The sequence below is a fragment of the Ochotona curzoniae genome, unplaced genomic scaffold (assembly GCF_017591425.1).
Source record: "Ochotona curzoniae isolate NIBS_2020 unplaced genomic scaffold, NIBS_Ocur_1.0 scaffold_4505, whole genome shotgun sequence".
NCBI classification, from domain to species: domain Eukaryota; kingdom Metazoa; phylum Chordata; class Mammalia; order Lagomorpha; family Ochotonidae; genus Ochotona; species Ochotona curzoniae.
The window spans coordinates 48,153,130-48,167,570 of NW_024467118.1; the positions used below are offsets into that span (position 1 = coordinate 48,153,130).

The window sequence follows — 14,441 nt, forward strand, 5'->3', positions numbered from 1 at the left end:
GGAAAGGAAGAACCCTGGAAAATTCTAAAGCCAGGATGAGCCTGGCACTGGTGTGTATAAGAAGAGGAACAAATGGAGAGGCTGCAGGCATTGCGTGTCTGCCATTCTGGACCCTGGGCCTCCCTCAGGGCGGGCTCTGGACTCAGGTGTAGGCTGACACCCTTGTTGACACTCCAGCACTCTGCACCACACCTGCTCTGCAGCCTGGCTTCCCTTCAGTCTGTTGCTGAGTGCCACCACCTCCACCAGGAGTGACTGCATGAGCTTGGAGGGAGGAAGCGACAGTGCCAAGGAGCCGCTGCTTTCCTGTGTCCTGAGCTGGGAGGAGAAATCAATGTGGCCTGCTTGCCTACCTCCTCTCCCACAGGCTTCTCTCTCACTCCTTTTGTGCGAATCTACTTGGCTACTTGCCTCAGTTATTCCCTTTGACTCCTGAAGGCCGTGGCTATGATAATACCTTCCGAAGGCGGGTGTGGTAGCCAAAGCCAGGGCTTCCTCCCAGTCTCCTTCCTCGAGCCCTTTAGGAGCCCTGACATTGCTGGACTTGTTCAAAGTTGCAAGTTTAGAAAGCGAACACTTCCTGCCTCCACAGATCTCCTTGGTCTGTTCCACTGCTCCTTTCATGTCCCCCACATCCTGCCCTCTGCCTCCTGGCCCCTAGCCCCTGTCTAGTCCCATCACATCCGCTTTTACTGCTCTGCAGATGTTAGAAGGGACTTGCGCAGCTGGCCGGCCACTGCGGAGTGTCTGCTTAGTGACAGCACTCCCCCTGGCGTGCAGTCACAGCTGCTGGAGTATCTATCCATCTCCCCAAATAGCCAGGGCCGCCCCAGTGGATCCCCCTCCCAACAGTTCACACCAGCCTGGAGCCTGGCAGCCAGTGAGCTCTGGGCCAAAACTTGCTGATCATGTGCATCAGGAAATGAGCCCAGATGAAATTTACAGTAACGGCTCGAGTGAGAGGTTTTAAAAATAGCTTGTTACTCTCAAATGCACATCTTAAGCAGTGGAATCCAAAACTATGTAAACTTTAAAACCAAAAACTTTGCAGTTTTTAGAAACTTGATTGTGAACTTGCTCATTACTAATACTGTGACAGGCTTTTTTTTGTTTGTTTATTGAGTTGATTTTCAGTCTTGAATAAGGCTTTAGGATCACGCTCATCCTTGCTGTTAGATGCCTTCTGTCCTCCACAGCTGGATTCCTGCATGAAGCCTAAAGGTTGTGTAAGGCTAAAGTCGTTTTGGAAACGGGGTCAACCGCACTGACCGGCTTGGATGGCTGACCTGCTTCCTGTGACTTTGCTGTGCCCGCAGGAGGAGGTGGAGGAGGACAGTGACCTGTCAGATTATGGTGATGATGTCGATGGGAAGAAAGACTCCCTTGCTGAACCGTGTTTCATGCTGATCGGGGAGATTTTTGAACTCCGAGGAAGTAAGCCTCTTTGCTATCGTCTGGCGGTGTCTGCTGGTTTCCTGGGATGCGCTCACAAAGTCAGGTCCCTCGAAGCCTGCGGTGCAGCAGATACACATTTATACCGATGCATTCATTCACTAATTCATCAGATATTGCTAAGAGGCCCCTTCGGATGTTAGGCTAGGTGTTGTTATACCTGTAGGGCACATTTACCTTGCACCATGTTCCTCCAAATACAAAAAAGTAGAGCACTTTGCATTTCTTTGTTCATGATTTAGCATGGCTTCAGTGTCTTTTTTTTTTAAAGATTTATTATTTATTTATTTATTTATTTATTCATTTTATTGGAAAGGCGGATATACAGAAAGGAGAGACAGAGAGGAAGATCTTCCGTCCGATGATTCACTCCCCAAGTGAGCGCAATGGCCGATGCTATGCCGATCCGAAACCAGGAGCCTCTTCCGGGTCTCCCGCGCAGGTGCAGGGTCCCAAAGCTTTGGGCCGTCCTTGACTGCTTTCCCAGGCCACAGGCAGGGAGCTGGAAGGGAAGTGGGGCTGCTGGGATTAGAACCGGCACCCATATGGGATCCCGGGCGTGCTAGGTGAGGACCTTAACCACTTGCGCCACCGCGCTGGGCCCTTGGCTTCAGTGTCTTAATACTCAAAGTGGAAGAGACCTGTTGTTACAGGTGAGGTTCAGGGCAAGGGGGGTGATATGACCAGGGATGCCCCAGTTCTATTTTTCACCACCTTTCTTCCTCCAGAGAAGCAGTTCCTGGTGAAGAAAGGCACATATACATGGCATAGTATCATAGCTCTTGTAGTTGGTTTCTACCAGTTCTTGAGGTCAGATAGGAAGGCTTGGACAGCTGCATTTCCTATACCGGACCGGCTCAGCCTTGTGGGCCTCAGGGGGAAGGATACTGAGCTGAGGGGCCAGCCCCCAGGATGTTCAGAAGCAACACTGCCCAGAGGTTTCACAGTGGGGTGAAGTCTGGAGACATTGTTGGGTTCACAGCTTGGGATGGGGGAGTACTACTGCCACCTAGTGGTATACATTAGGGCTGCTGCTAAACACCCTTCGCTGCCCAGGCAGCTGGCACAGCAGAACTGGCCTGCCCAAAATGACAGCGATGCTGAGGTCAAGAAGTCCTGTCCCAGTGGTTCCTCAAGGCCATCTGCTCAGATGAAACAGTGGCAAAATGGAGGCCAAAGTGCATGTTAGGAAGAGCTGCCCAGAGGCCTTGGGTGAGAGGTGGACGCAGCCTTAGGCCTGAGCAGCACTCAGCATTCACAGCTCACACCTCCACAGCCTTCGGCACTGCCTCGTGGGGCTAGGGTAACTTGGTCACACTCAGACCATCACTACTGACTAGAGATGTGGTAGGTGCCTGCGGTCACATCTAACCACCGGCGAGAGAAAATGAGAACAGGTGTGTGAGGCACAGCAGTGCCACACCGGCTTGTACAGCGCTACCTTCTGAATGTCCTGGACTGTGGGCACACAGCTTGGCATCTTTCCCTTTGGGGCGAAGGAGGTAGACGGGCTAAGGCTGTGTGGAAAGTGAGGCTGTGCGCTCCTCGTGCCGCCCATTTGCTGGTACAAGGAAACAATGCCAGTGCCACTGTAAACTTGAACATGTCCTGTGTGTCCTTTACGCCTCAGGGTCCACGGCTGGACGCAGCGCATGCTGGTGATCAGTAAAAGGCCTGTCTGATGAGAGAATGCACAAAAGTTTAAGTGTCAGAGCAATTATCACGAAACGTTTTCCTCTCTTAAGCCAAACCTAAGAGAATGACACAGCATCAATCCCCCATGCTTCGCGTGCACAGGTTTTTGACATGAGTATAGCTATATGGGGAAACAAAAATGTACCAGGTATAGATTATACCTTAAGTGAGCTAACAATATCAGGAGTTCAAAGTGTATTTGCATTCAGCGCAGGAAGAGATTTATAGGAAAGCTTGTTTGTTCATGTTAGCATAAATTCCACAATGGAATTCAGGTACATTTTAGAAATAGGTGACAGTTGAATCATTTGAGAAATAAATATATAATGGAATATTTGCATTCACATGAAAAAGCTGCAGCCTGTTCATGTTTGGAATACTTTAAGGTATATACTGATATTCAGCTTGTTTCAGGATAGGCAGAAACAAAACAGTACTTCCCCGATGTCTGATGATGTCATATGCAGCTGGCATCAGACATCGGGGTCATAGCCAATGCTGCCATTTTTCTCACGGTGCAGTAAGAATGAGGAAGCGCCACCTGAGCCCTGGCAGCGTGCCCTATGCTGCAAGTGCAAAGAGATTGAAACATATGGTGGATACGGGCCTGATGCAGTAGCCTGGTGGCTAAAGTCCTTGCCTTGCATGCCAGGATCCCATATGGGCGCCGGTTCTAATCTCAGTGGCCCTGCTTCCCATCCAAGCTCCCTGCCTGTGGCCTGGGAAAGTAGTCAAGGATGGCCCAAAACCTTGGCACCCTGTACCCGGTTGTGAAACTCGGAAGAGTCTTCAGGCTCCTGGCTTTGAATCAGCACAGCTCCGGCTGTTGTGGCCATTTGGGGAGTGAATCAATGGACGGAAGATCTTCCTCTCCATCTCTCCTCCTCTCTGTATATCTGACTTTACAATAAAATAATATAAAATCTTAAAAAAAAAAAAAAAAGATGTGGTGGATACATCAGAGGCAGTCACGGCTGGAGCGGGCCCCCACGTCACGCTTGCGCTTTCTCCATCACAGGCCGGCACACACACCTGTTTGATTTTGCTAGTGACATTTCAGTGGGGAATAAGTACAACACCCTTTGTAATGAGGTGTGATATATTTGCCATCAGCAGATTGCTAGTGCTGCTGTCCCTGCCGCTGTGACTTTGAGCACATGAGACTCTGAAAGGAGCGAAGGCATGGGGCTGTTTGATGTGAGCTTGGTGGGCCGCGGGCTGGGGCCCGACAGGGGAAGCAGCAGGTCCAGGAGAGGCCAGCGCCTGCGGGGGAGCTGCGGCTGGGCTCCCGCACGAGCTGAGCGTGCACGCAGGCGCCCCAGGCACAGCCGTGCTTACAGCCACTCGGCTCTCAGGCACGCTCCCTGCACGTGTCCGCAGACCTCGTTCTCCGCCCCGGAAAGGCAGTGAGGTCGTCTTCACTCGCCAACAGGACCAGGACCGGGGATCAACCCGAAAGGAACAGAGCTGCAGATTTGATCAAAAAGTTCAAGGCATTTTTGAGACATGGTTCTCCAAAACTTTAAATAAGATTTCTTTAGTTATTTGAAAGACAGAGTTACAGAGGGAGAAGGAGGGAAAGCCAGAAATCAGCAACTCTGTCCTGGTCCCACTAGGGTGGCCACAGTCCGACCACTGGACCTTGTGAGAAGCATTAGCAGTAAGCTGGATTGGAAGTGGAACAGGTGACAACCCTGTGACATGGGATGCAAATTTCTCTAGTGGTGGTTTAACCCACCGTGCCACAACACCTGCGCTATGTTGACTTTGAAAATGTTTTTTAAACCCTAGTGCCAAGTCTGTGTTGGCGTTTCATCTTTCTTCTGTGAATGCTCTTGTACAGATATCTGTGAGCTTGCTCCTCTGAGGTTTCCTTGCCTGGCGCAGGAGCCCTGAACCCTTGGCTGCTGGATTCCCCCTTCCTCATGTGTCAGTGCAAACATTTCAGTGAGTGGAAATAAATATCTCCATGAAAACCAGGTTTAGGTTGCAGTTGATTTGAAATGTCCTCATGGTGTTTCTTCACCTTCCTTTGGTTTATGTTTATTTACTTATTTTTTAAAGATTTATTTATTTATTGGAAAGTCAGATATACAGAGAGGAGGAGAGACAGAGAGAAAGATCTTCCGTCCAATGATTCACTCCCCAAGTGAGCGCAACAGCCGATGCTATGCCAATCCGAAGCCAGGATCCAGGAACTTCTTCCAGGTCTCCCACACAGGTGCAGGGTCCCAAAACTTTGGGCCATCTTCGACTGCTTTCCCAGGCCACAAGCAGGGAGCTGGATGGGAAGTGGGGCTGCCTGGATTAGAACCGGCGCTCATATGGGATCCTGGCGTTCAAGGTGAGGACTTTAGCCGCTAGGCCACGCCGCTGGGCCCTATGTTTATATTTTATACCTGGAAGATGTGTCCCCATAAAAGTTTGGGTCTGCAGAGTTGCATTACTTTGTGCTTTCTTTGCTTTGTAAAGAAATTCATATTTATTTGAGAGGCAGAATTACAGGGAGAGAAAAAGATTAAGAATAAATTTTAAAAAGGAAAAGATCTCCCATCTGTTGGTTCACTCCCACAATGGCTAGGGCTGGGCCAGAGTCAAGCATTTAATCTAGGCCTTTCACTTGAGTGGCAGGACCCTGGCACACAAGGACATCTTCTACTGCTTTCCCAGGTGCATTGGCAGGGAATTGGCTTGAAAGTGGAGCAGCCAGTACTCGGACCAGTATTCATGGATGATGGATTAACCTTCTCTGCCACAACACAGGTTACTTGGAATGCTATGTTTTATTACTTAAAACACTCTTAAATTAAAAAGTGGGGGAGGGCCTGGCGCAGTAGGCCAGTGGCTGAAATCCTTGCCTTGCATGTACTACGATTCCATGTGAGTGCTGGTTTGTATCCCAGATGCTCCAGTTCCCATCCAGCTCCCTGCTTGTGGCCTGGGAAAGCAGTCAAGGACGGCCCAAAGCCTTGGGACCCTGCACCTGCGTGGGAGACCCAGGGGAGCCTTCTGGCTCCTGGCTTCAGATCAGCGCAGCTCCAGCCGTTGTGGCCACTTGCAGAGTGAACTAGCAAATGGAAGATCTTTCCTCTCTGTCTCTCCTTCTCTCTGTATATCTGCCTTTCCAATAAATAATTCTTTTTAAAAATTCATTTAAAACAACGAACGGGAGGAAGAAAGCGCATGTTAATACTGTCCTCAGAAGAGCTGATTCATGACCTGCTGCCATCAGGCGTGGATGAGGAGACGGCTGAACGCACATCATGCTTAGGATTCAGGAACTTTATGGCTCACGTTTCTTTCCCCAAACATGTGAAATATGTATTAAATACATGATGGTCTGCAACTCTCTGTTTTAATGGGAATAGTTACTCCCATCTATCCATTAATATTTCAAAATATTTGTCAACATTTGACTACAGATGTTTCTCATTCGAATAGTGTGTTAGAAAATTAGGTTCAGCAAGGCAGCCAGAAATCTAAACAGGAGTTATGTCCTTCTAATGGAAAACAGACGTGTTGCCAGGAGCCTCGGGACATATCAAGTATCATTTCCACTTGCTGGTTCAGCTGTTGTTGAGGCATTAAAAATCTGTCCAACTTGTGGATTTCATCTTGTCATTTGCTTAGTAGAAAATGATATCTTAGGGGACTAGTGTAATGGCTTAATGGCTAAATCCTCACCTTACATGCGGTGGTATCCCATGTGGGCACCAGTTCATGTCCCAGCAGCCCAGCTTCCCATCCAGCTCCCTGCTTGTAGCCTGGGAAAGCAGTCGAGGATGGCCCAAAGCCTTGGGATCCTGCACCCAAAAGAAGCACTTGGCTCCCAGCTTTGGATCAGTTCAGCTCCAGCCAATGCAGCCACTTGGGGAGTAAACCAGCCAGCAGATCTTTCTCTGTCTCTCATTCTCTCTTCTGTAAATCTGTCTTTCCAATAAAAATTAAATCTTAAAAGTTAAAATGAAATCTTAGAATTTTTATAAGAAATTTGCTGACCTAAGAACAGTGTTATGGCAAGTGGGTTAAGTAAGCCACCACTTGCGATGCAGACGCTCCCGTGTCAGAGTGCAGAAGGTGGCCCAAAAGTTGGATCCCTGTTACCCACATGGGAGACCAGATGGAGTTCTGGCTTCTCCCTTCTGCCTGCACCTTCATTGGCCATTGCAGCCATTTGGACAGTGAAACGGCAGATAGAAGACCTTTCGGGTCTCCCTATCAATGAAAGAGGAAGGAAAGAAGGAGGGAAGGGAGGAAGGAAGGAAGTTTGGTGCCCTAGACTGAAATTGTCAAGTTATCATAGTCTTGTGTTGATTTCAGAGACTCAGATTGAGTTAAGTGTTAAGAATTATTTTTAATTAACTATGTAAAGATTGTCAAAATAAAACAATTTAAAAAAGAATTCTGCTTTTACAGCTATGAAGATTTTCATAATTGTGATATTCTGTGGTGAAAGTTTTCCTCTGATTTATATTTCAGTGTTTAAGTGGGTGAGAAGAACACTAATCGCTCTTGTCCAGGTCACTTTTGGAAGAACCATCAACAAGTGAGTTGTATGGAACTGATACTTGAGTGCCTTACTCTTTGCCTTAACCATCAGATTGTCTGGTGTTATGGTCAATGATTTACCACAAGCATTTTATTTACCTTGACTTTTTATTTCTGATATGATTCTAGGAGTGGGTAGGGGAGCAGAATTCCCTGCACAGAATGTCTGGGAGTTAGGTGAGTCAGGCATGAGCTGGTTCCAGCATTTTGGCTGATGCGAACCCAATACGTTATTCCACAAAGCTTCCTTCTGACATAACTAGCTTGAGTATCTTAAGTGTAGTGTTTTTATGCCACATGATGGGAATCAGGTTAAAGTTTAGAATATAAGTGAAAATGAAAGTAGGATGAGCATATTTCAGATATTTATTCAGAGAGAAATATAAGCCATATATTAACTTTTTTAGAGCTAAGGCAGCATTAAATGTTAATTTTTTAGCACTGAGTATCCACTGGAGATGTGTGTCTACCGTGTAGTATTATATAAACCATGTGAATATACTAAACCGTATTGTTACCTAGTTACAGATAAAAGTATTACATGTGCACAGAATACTATAAGTTCATAAAGTTATCTGCATTTTGATCATTTTTGAAAGATCTGGGTCTATTACTATGAAATCATAATACTAGTTTGAAAAATTGTTGGAATTTTGTGTAACTGCAGTCACGCTGTCAGGAAAAGGCACATCAAGTTAGTGCAGTAAGTTCAGGCCTGCAAGGGGCCCTCGGGATAAGTCTAACTCCTGATATTGTTGGTGAGGAAACCAAAGAGGCCAGGTGGCTTGCCTAAGGGTCGTCAGAGGGATCAGCAGACCTGGCCTGGCGGCCTGTCTCCTGCTTCATCCAGCTGTGTCCTGCATGGTCTCCGCCTGGAGCTTGGAAGTGCTATCAGCAGCTTCTAAAATATTATCACTGTACCCCAAATTCTTAAAGAAATATATGCTATATATATACTATAATTCCTAAAGAATGGAAATTAAGTTAACTTCCAGAAATGAGGGATCATTTTTTTTAATGACAAAGTAAGTTTTAAGATGGAATAACCAGATTTTTCCAAATGAAAGACTGAGCCATGAACCTGTGTACAAGGGTGATGTGAGAGTTTTTATCATATAAAGCTGATTAATTATTTTGGATAGATTGTAAAGAACATGTGTTAATCTTTGTTATTGCCTTACAAATAGAACTTATTTCTGGCCATAAACAAAAGCTTATTTCCGTTTTATTTCTCAGGTTCTTTAAATAAATGGTTGTACTACCCATGAGAGGTTTATTTGTGTTAGAATCGTATGCTTTTGTTTTCATCAGAAAAATAGTCCGTTTCACTTACAGCTTCGATCTAGATGAGCCTCTTTAATATTTGCAGGCTTTGGGTTAAAAAAAAAGCTAACTAAAATGGCTGGATTTTTCTCAGTATTCAGGGCTTGCCAATTTAATTTATACTTTGCTGGCTCCTGTTTATGACGTAGGCTCTTAATTAGGACAAGAGCAGCTGTGACGAGGGCGGCAGCTCGCCCTGCGCCGCCGGAGAAGTGTCGTGCACAGGCCGGGCGGGCGTTTCCCGGGCCGAGGGCCGCGGAGCACCCGGACCTTTGCTGCCTTACGAAGTGAAGCAGCAGCACAACGTGTGCCTCTTGCCTCCTAGTGTCTGCAGTTTTTTTTTGTTGTTGTTGTTGTTGCGTCACAACTTTCTCACAGGTTTTGGCTATTAGAAAATCAGATAGAAATTGGATAGAAAGCACCAGGATGATGCTTTTGGTTAAGAGTCACCTGACAGATTTTAAGCTGCAACTGGAAAACTTCTTGCTGCATTTCTTCCATGCAGTGCCAAAGAATAGCACAAAGTGCAGAAAGACATCATGATATTGGCATTATGTAGATCTTTGTTAACATGGTAAGCAGGCGAGTTCTTAAAACGGAAGTCCTACTACATTAGTTTTAAAATTCTGTACTGAGTCTGGATCTGAATTGCACAGCTCTAATCTTAGGAGACAAGTAGTTACAGATAGAATTAACATTATGTTTGTCTCATAGTAGAGCCCATTCAGTAAGTCAACAGTGGCTGACTATTATGAGTAACATGCTAGACTTGAAGTTTCTCAATGTACTACTCCTGACACCATTCATCATCCCATTTGAAATCTAATTGGAAAGTTGGATTCATAAAGAAATTTCCAGTTTGTTACTACTCATGGATCAAGTTTGAAGTTTCAAGTGTTTCTGACAATATTAGTTTAAGGTGATTGATTCATCACTCCCTTCAATGGAGAAACTGCATCCTTCCACCTCAAATTTGCTCTTGGAATCACTAAATTGTTTTCTCTTGACAGCAGAACACCTGTAACTGCTTAGAATTTTGATAGTGACTAATGAAATCAGTTGTGTGGAAGACTCGGCTACCCATGTAAAAGCTTTGTGTCCGTAACTGCAAGCCCAGTAGCTGCCCAATTTTTATTTCCATGGAAATTTGCAGTGGGCTAGATAGCAGTGTGTTTCTGTGAGTCTTTCTCTTCACCCCACGTGCGTGCGGCTTCTTCTGCATCACACTCGCCGTCGCCTGTGCTAGAGACAGCTGTGGGGGCTCAGAGCAGATTTCCAGGCCACGTAGTAGTCCTTAGGTGGACTTCAGTTATGAGTTGCAGAAAGCAGTGTGTTAAGACACTCTGCACAGTTAAGGAAGCTTCAAGCTCCTATCAGTCTCTTAGTCTTCTTTGTTTATGTTGAAAAATACTACCTCGCAAACAGTTGGAGCAGTTAGTGCCAATGCAGATGTGAGCTCTAGAAATTAATAACTGCCCAGGCTACCAAAATAACGAACAACTTTCAGAGTTTAAAAATCCACTTCTTAAATTTTTCATCAAACATTTAGATGCAGTTGTATTTTTACTTGCCTTTTGAGAATAAAGTAAAAATTTCTAAAAATCCTCAAGAAATATTTTTCTCTTCAAAGACAAATCCGGGACACAGTGAACTGGATTTTCAGTGAGCAAATGTTGGTTTACTACATCAGTGTTTTCCGGGATGCTTTTTGGCCAGATGGGAAACTGGCACCACCGACCACAATCAGAAGTGAACAACAGAGCCAGCAAACGAAACAGAGAGCACAGCAAAAGCTGCTTGAAAACATTCCAGGTGAGGCCTTGGTTCCTAACCCGAAGTGTGGAGAGGGAAGAGGGAAGGCTGTCAACCCTGTCAAGATGTATTTCATTTACATCTGTCAGGAATTATTACTCACAATGAGAAGTACAGAAAGTATTTCCTTTAGGCCATCTATTGTTACTTGTTAAGAATTTATATTAAGAATCCTAAAAGAACTTCAGAGTAGATAATAAATTTTTTATTAGAAACCTGGCTAAAGTGAACTTTTCAGATACTTATTTTTAACAACACATTAAAATTGTAGCTTGCATTAAATGCCTTCTGTTACAATCCAGAAGTGTCTCTGTGAGCTGTTGAGACAGCTGACCATTCGTGTACGTTGTTGTATTTGCTCCGTGTAATATCTCCTTCGTTGGGTATCTGTGCATTGCACACCGTGGCAATCACAGCATACAACATCAACTCAATTTTCCAGATACGCTTCAGAGTCTTGTTGGACAGCAAAATGCCCGCCACGGCATAATAAAAATATTCAACGCACTGCAAGAAACAAGAGCCAATAAGCATCTGTTGTATGTAAGTAGATTTAAACCTCCCAGAGGATTCATTGCTTTTTGGATTTTAGGTTTCTTTTGACATACTGAAGTAGATTTTTCTCCCTTATATTCTGAATCACTTCTGTTTAATGTATCTGTTCCATTTTCTCAGTATCATTTTTATTTGTTTATCTGGTTAAGAAAAATAAAAGAGCCCCCAGCGGATGTGACATACTCATGGTCCCATATGAGTGTCTCTTGAGTTTTGAGGTCACATTTGTACATAACTGCTTAGTCTTCTTATTGCAGCTAAGCAGACTGTTTCCTAGGCATATTTGTAATTATAATTGTCCATTTTAGTTCCCATTGAAATAAGTCGGTCTGTTAGTAAATAAAACTAATATAGTATTAATTCCTTTTGCTAAAGAATCATTGGTTTATGGAGAATAATCTTAGTAGACAATTGTCATAGAATGTAGAATAAACCTTTGGAGGGAAAAAGCCCCACACTTTCCTCTTTTTTTCCTCCGTTCTTGGCTCAGGTGCTGATGGAACTGCTGCTAATTGAATTGTGTCCCGAACTGAGAACTCATCCTATCGATCACCTGAAAGCTGGTCAAGTTTAAGGCTGCACAAATAAACCACCAGAGAAATGTCTGTGTAATAATAGACATGAAACATTTTCCTCTTTTGCACAGAGGGCTTTGCCTGAGGACATACTGATTTTTATTTTAGTTACCTCCTTCTAGTTTTATGTGAAATAAAAACAGAACTGGTGGGAGGAGAAACTGATACTACAGTAGGTAACAGGGAAAAAATCCTCTGTTTATTGGTTTTTAAAATTTAAATAATAAAGTTCAGTATACTGATTGAAATACAAATGTTAATATGTGATAAAAACCTAGGAAATATTTTAAATATTTATGAAAACAGTTTTGAAGATCTATTAATATTGTATAGGCAACATCCTCGCTGAGGATTCTGAACATTCCTATATTATTTCGTGTGTATTGAAAAACATTGTTGTGCAATGCTTTGTGTAAAGTTATTGTGAAAATTTTGTCTTTATTTTTACCAAAGATTTCCCATTGTTTGAAGCATTTGAAGCAATAAAATGTAAAAAATGAGTCACAGGTGCTCTTAATTTTTTGAAGATACTTTTGAAACGCAGTGGTAGTTCAACTCTTTTCTGTTTCATAGTAAATATGATGCACTTTAGTACTTGTACAGAGAAGTATAAAGCTCGCTGCCCTTCTCCTGACCAAAAATAAATACGTGAAATGTACGATCTTTCATGAATAAAAAGAGCTGGATTAAAGTGCTTAAGATGAAGCCCTATGTAGATGTGATGTGAGCTGAGCTCGAGAAGGATCAGGCAGAGAAGCAGGGAGAGGAGCGGGCAGGAAGGCGGGGACTTCAGGCTTGATTCTCTCATTGGCATTAGGCGATTCACAGATTTTGTTTTGCTGTTGATGGCTGTGCACAGTTACTTAATCGATTTTCCTAGGTTTCACCTCTTTCAAATCCCCAGGAAATAGAACAATGGAAAGGTAAAAAGTCCACTGAAATCCATGAAAGAAAAAATACTGTATACATAAAAAGTGGAATAGGCTTTATTATGGATTCATCATGCCTGCTAAGATCTTGATAAGAAACATCCTGAAACATAAATGAAAGCTGAAACTTATCAAAATCAATTTTATCTTCTTGTAGTTACAATGTTTTGATCCATTTTTCCAAACCGGATGATGTCTGACCCTTTGGGAAACCCAGTTATTTATATGGATAAGAATTATTCTTCCCAGAGATACCAGAAAGGCAACATGAAATATATTCAGGAAAGCAAAGCCATGTGAATTTGCCACAACCAAGTAACTCAACAGTTCTGGAAACATCTGTTATGTATATGCTATCAAACTGTAACTGTTAAATTTGAACTGTAAATGTAGAGATTATTTTGACTCCTCAATATTTCTTAAAGATAAATTTAATGAGATATCTGTGAAAAGATATCTTATGGATGTTACTTTTTAATAAGAATAGAATGGAAGCCTGGGTTCACTGAAGTTAACAAATATCTGCACTCACAGTAGGTGGGGGAGGAATGCCCCTGTGATGGTTTCTTGGGCGCCCCCTGGCTGTAATAGACAGAAATGCTACCTTGGGCTCACTGAAGACAGGGAGCATATGATCAGGCGTGTTACCACCTCCAGCACATCTCTTATGCCAGTCTTATTGGGATATCAGACCTATAGGCTTTCTGTTGTTATTTTTTTGAAAGATTTTATTTGAAACGCAGTTACAGACAAAGGAGGTAGGAAGAAAGAGAGAGAGAAATCTTCCATCCATTGATTCAAGATACTGAAACTCAATCTGTCTCTCATCTGGGTGTCCAGGGGCGTGAGTACCTGGGCCATCTTCCACTTCTAGGACTTGAACTGGCACTCAGGAGATTCCAGCATCGTTAGTGGCTTAACCTGTTGTGCTACAAGATGGGCCCCTGAGACCTGTTTTTGAAAGGTTGATTTTGAAAATCAGAGTTAACAGAGAAAGAGGGAACGCCATGGAAAGAAAGATCTCCCATCTGCTTATTTATTCTCCAGGAATGCAGGCATTGCAGGAAGCAGCTTCACTCACTAAGCTGCAATACCAGCCCTGAGACCAACTGTTTTAAGGGCAGGTAAAAAAATGGTCTTTACTAGGATGAAAAAATACAAATGTGTTATCATTGTCAATGTTTGCTCCTTTCTTATGTTCTTATTCTAAAATTATCTTCTCTGTACTTAATTCAATTAAGTATGAAGAGAAGAATGCTGCTTGAGAATCTGGATCTTCAAATGGTTGAAACAATGTTCTGTGGATGGGACTAACAGAAATAGAGAAAATGAAGCTTACCTCGTGGGAGAACTATTAGATATTAGGCAATCTTATCGTGGGCTTGAGTCATTGGATAGTGTTATTGGAGAGATTATGGAGTCTTTAGTGACAAGCTTTAGAAGAAAAAGGGGCTCATTTAATTGTATATTTTAAAAATAGTATAGAGATACATGAATGTTTGAGGATATGTCAAGTTCAAGTAAGATAGGCAAATAAGAATATAAAACAAGA

At 43.6% G+C, this 14,441-nt stretch overlaps 1 protein-coding gene across 3 annotated transcripts in view; it reads left to right on the top strand.

The window, feature by feature from the left end:
• SNX25 (sorting nexin 25) overlaps positions 1-12,004 on the top strand; it is a 110,649-nt gene extending 98,645 nt beyond the window's left edge. For 2 of the 3 annotated variants that reach the window (XM_040966463.1, XM_040966465.1), the window contains 5 exons: positions 1,317-1,434; positions 7,627-7,693; positions 10,649-10,830; positions 11,273-11,373; positions 11,876-12,004. In XM_040966463.1, the coding sequence (XP_040822397.1) occupies positions 1,317-1,434; positions 7,627-7,693; positions 10,649-10,830; positions 11,273-11,373; positions 11,876-11,959 (552 nt within the window). In that variant the 3' untranslated portion in view covers positions 11,960-12,004. The remainder of the gene's footprint in view (positions 1-1,316; positions 1,435-7,626; positions 7,694-10,648; positions 10,831-11,272; positions 11,374-11,875) is intronic. The other variant, XM_040966464.1, reaches the window with a different exon arrangement.
• Positions 12,005-14,441: the final 2,437 nt, after the last annotated feature.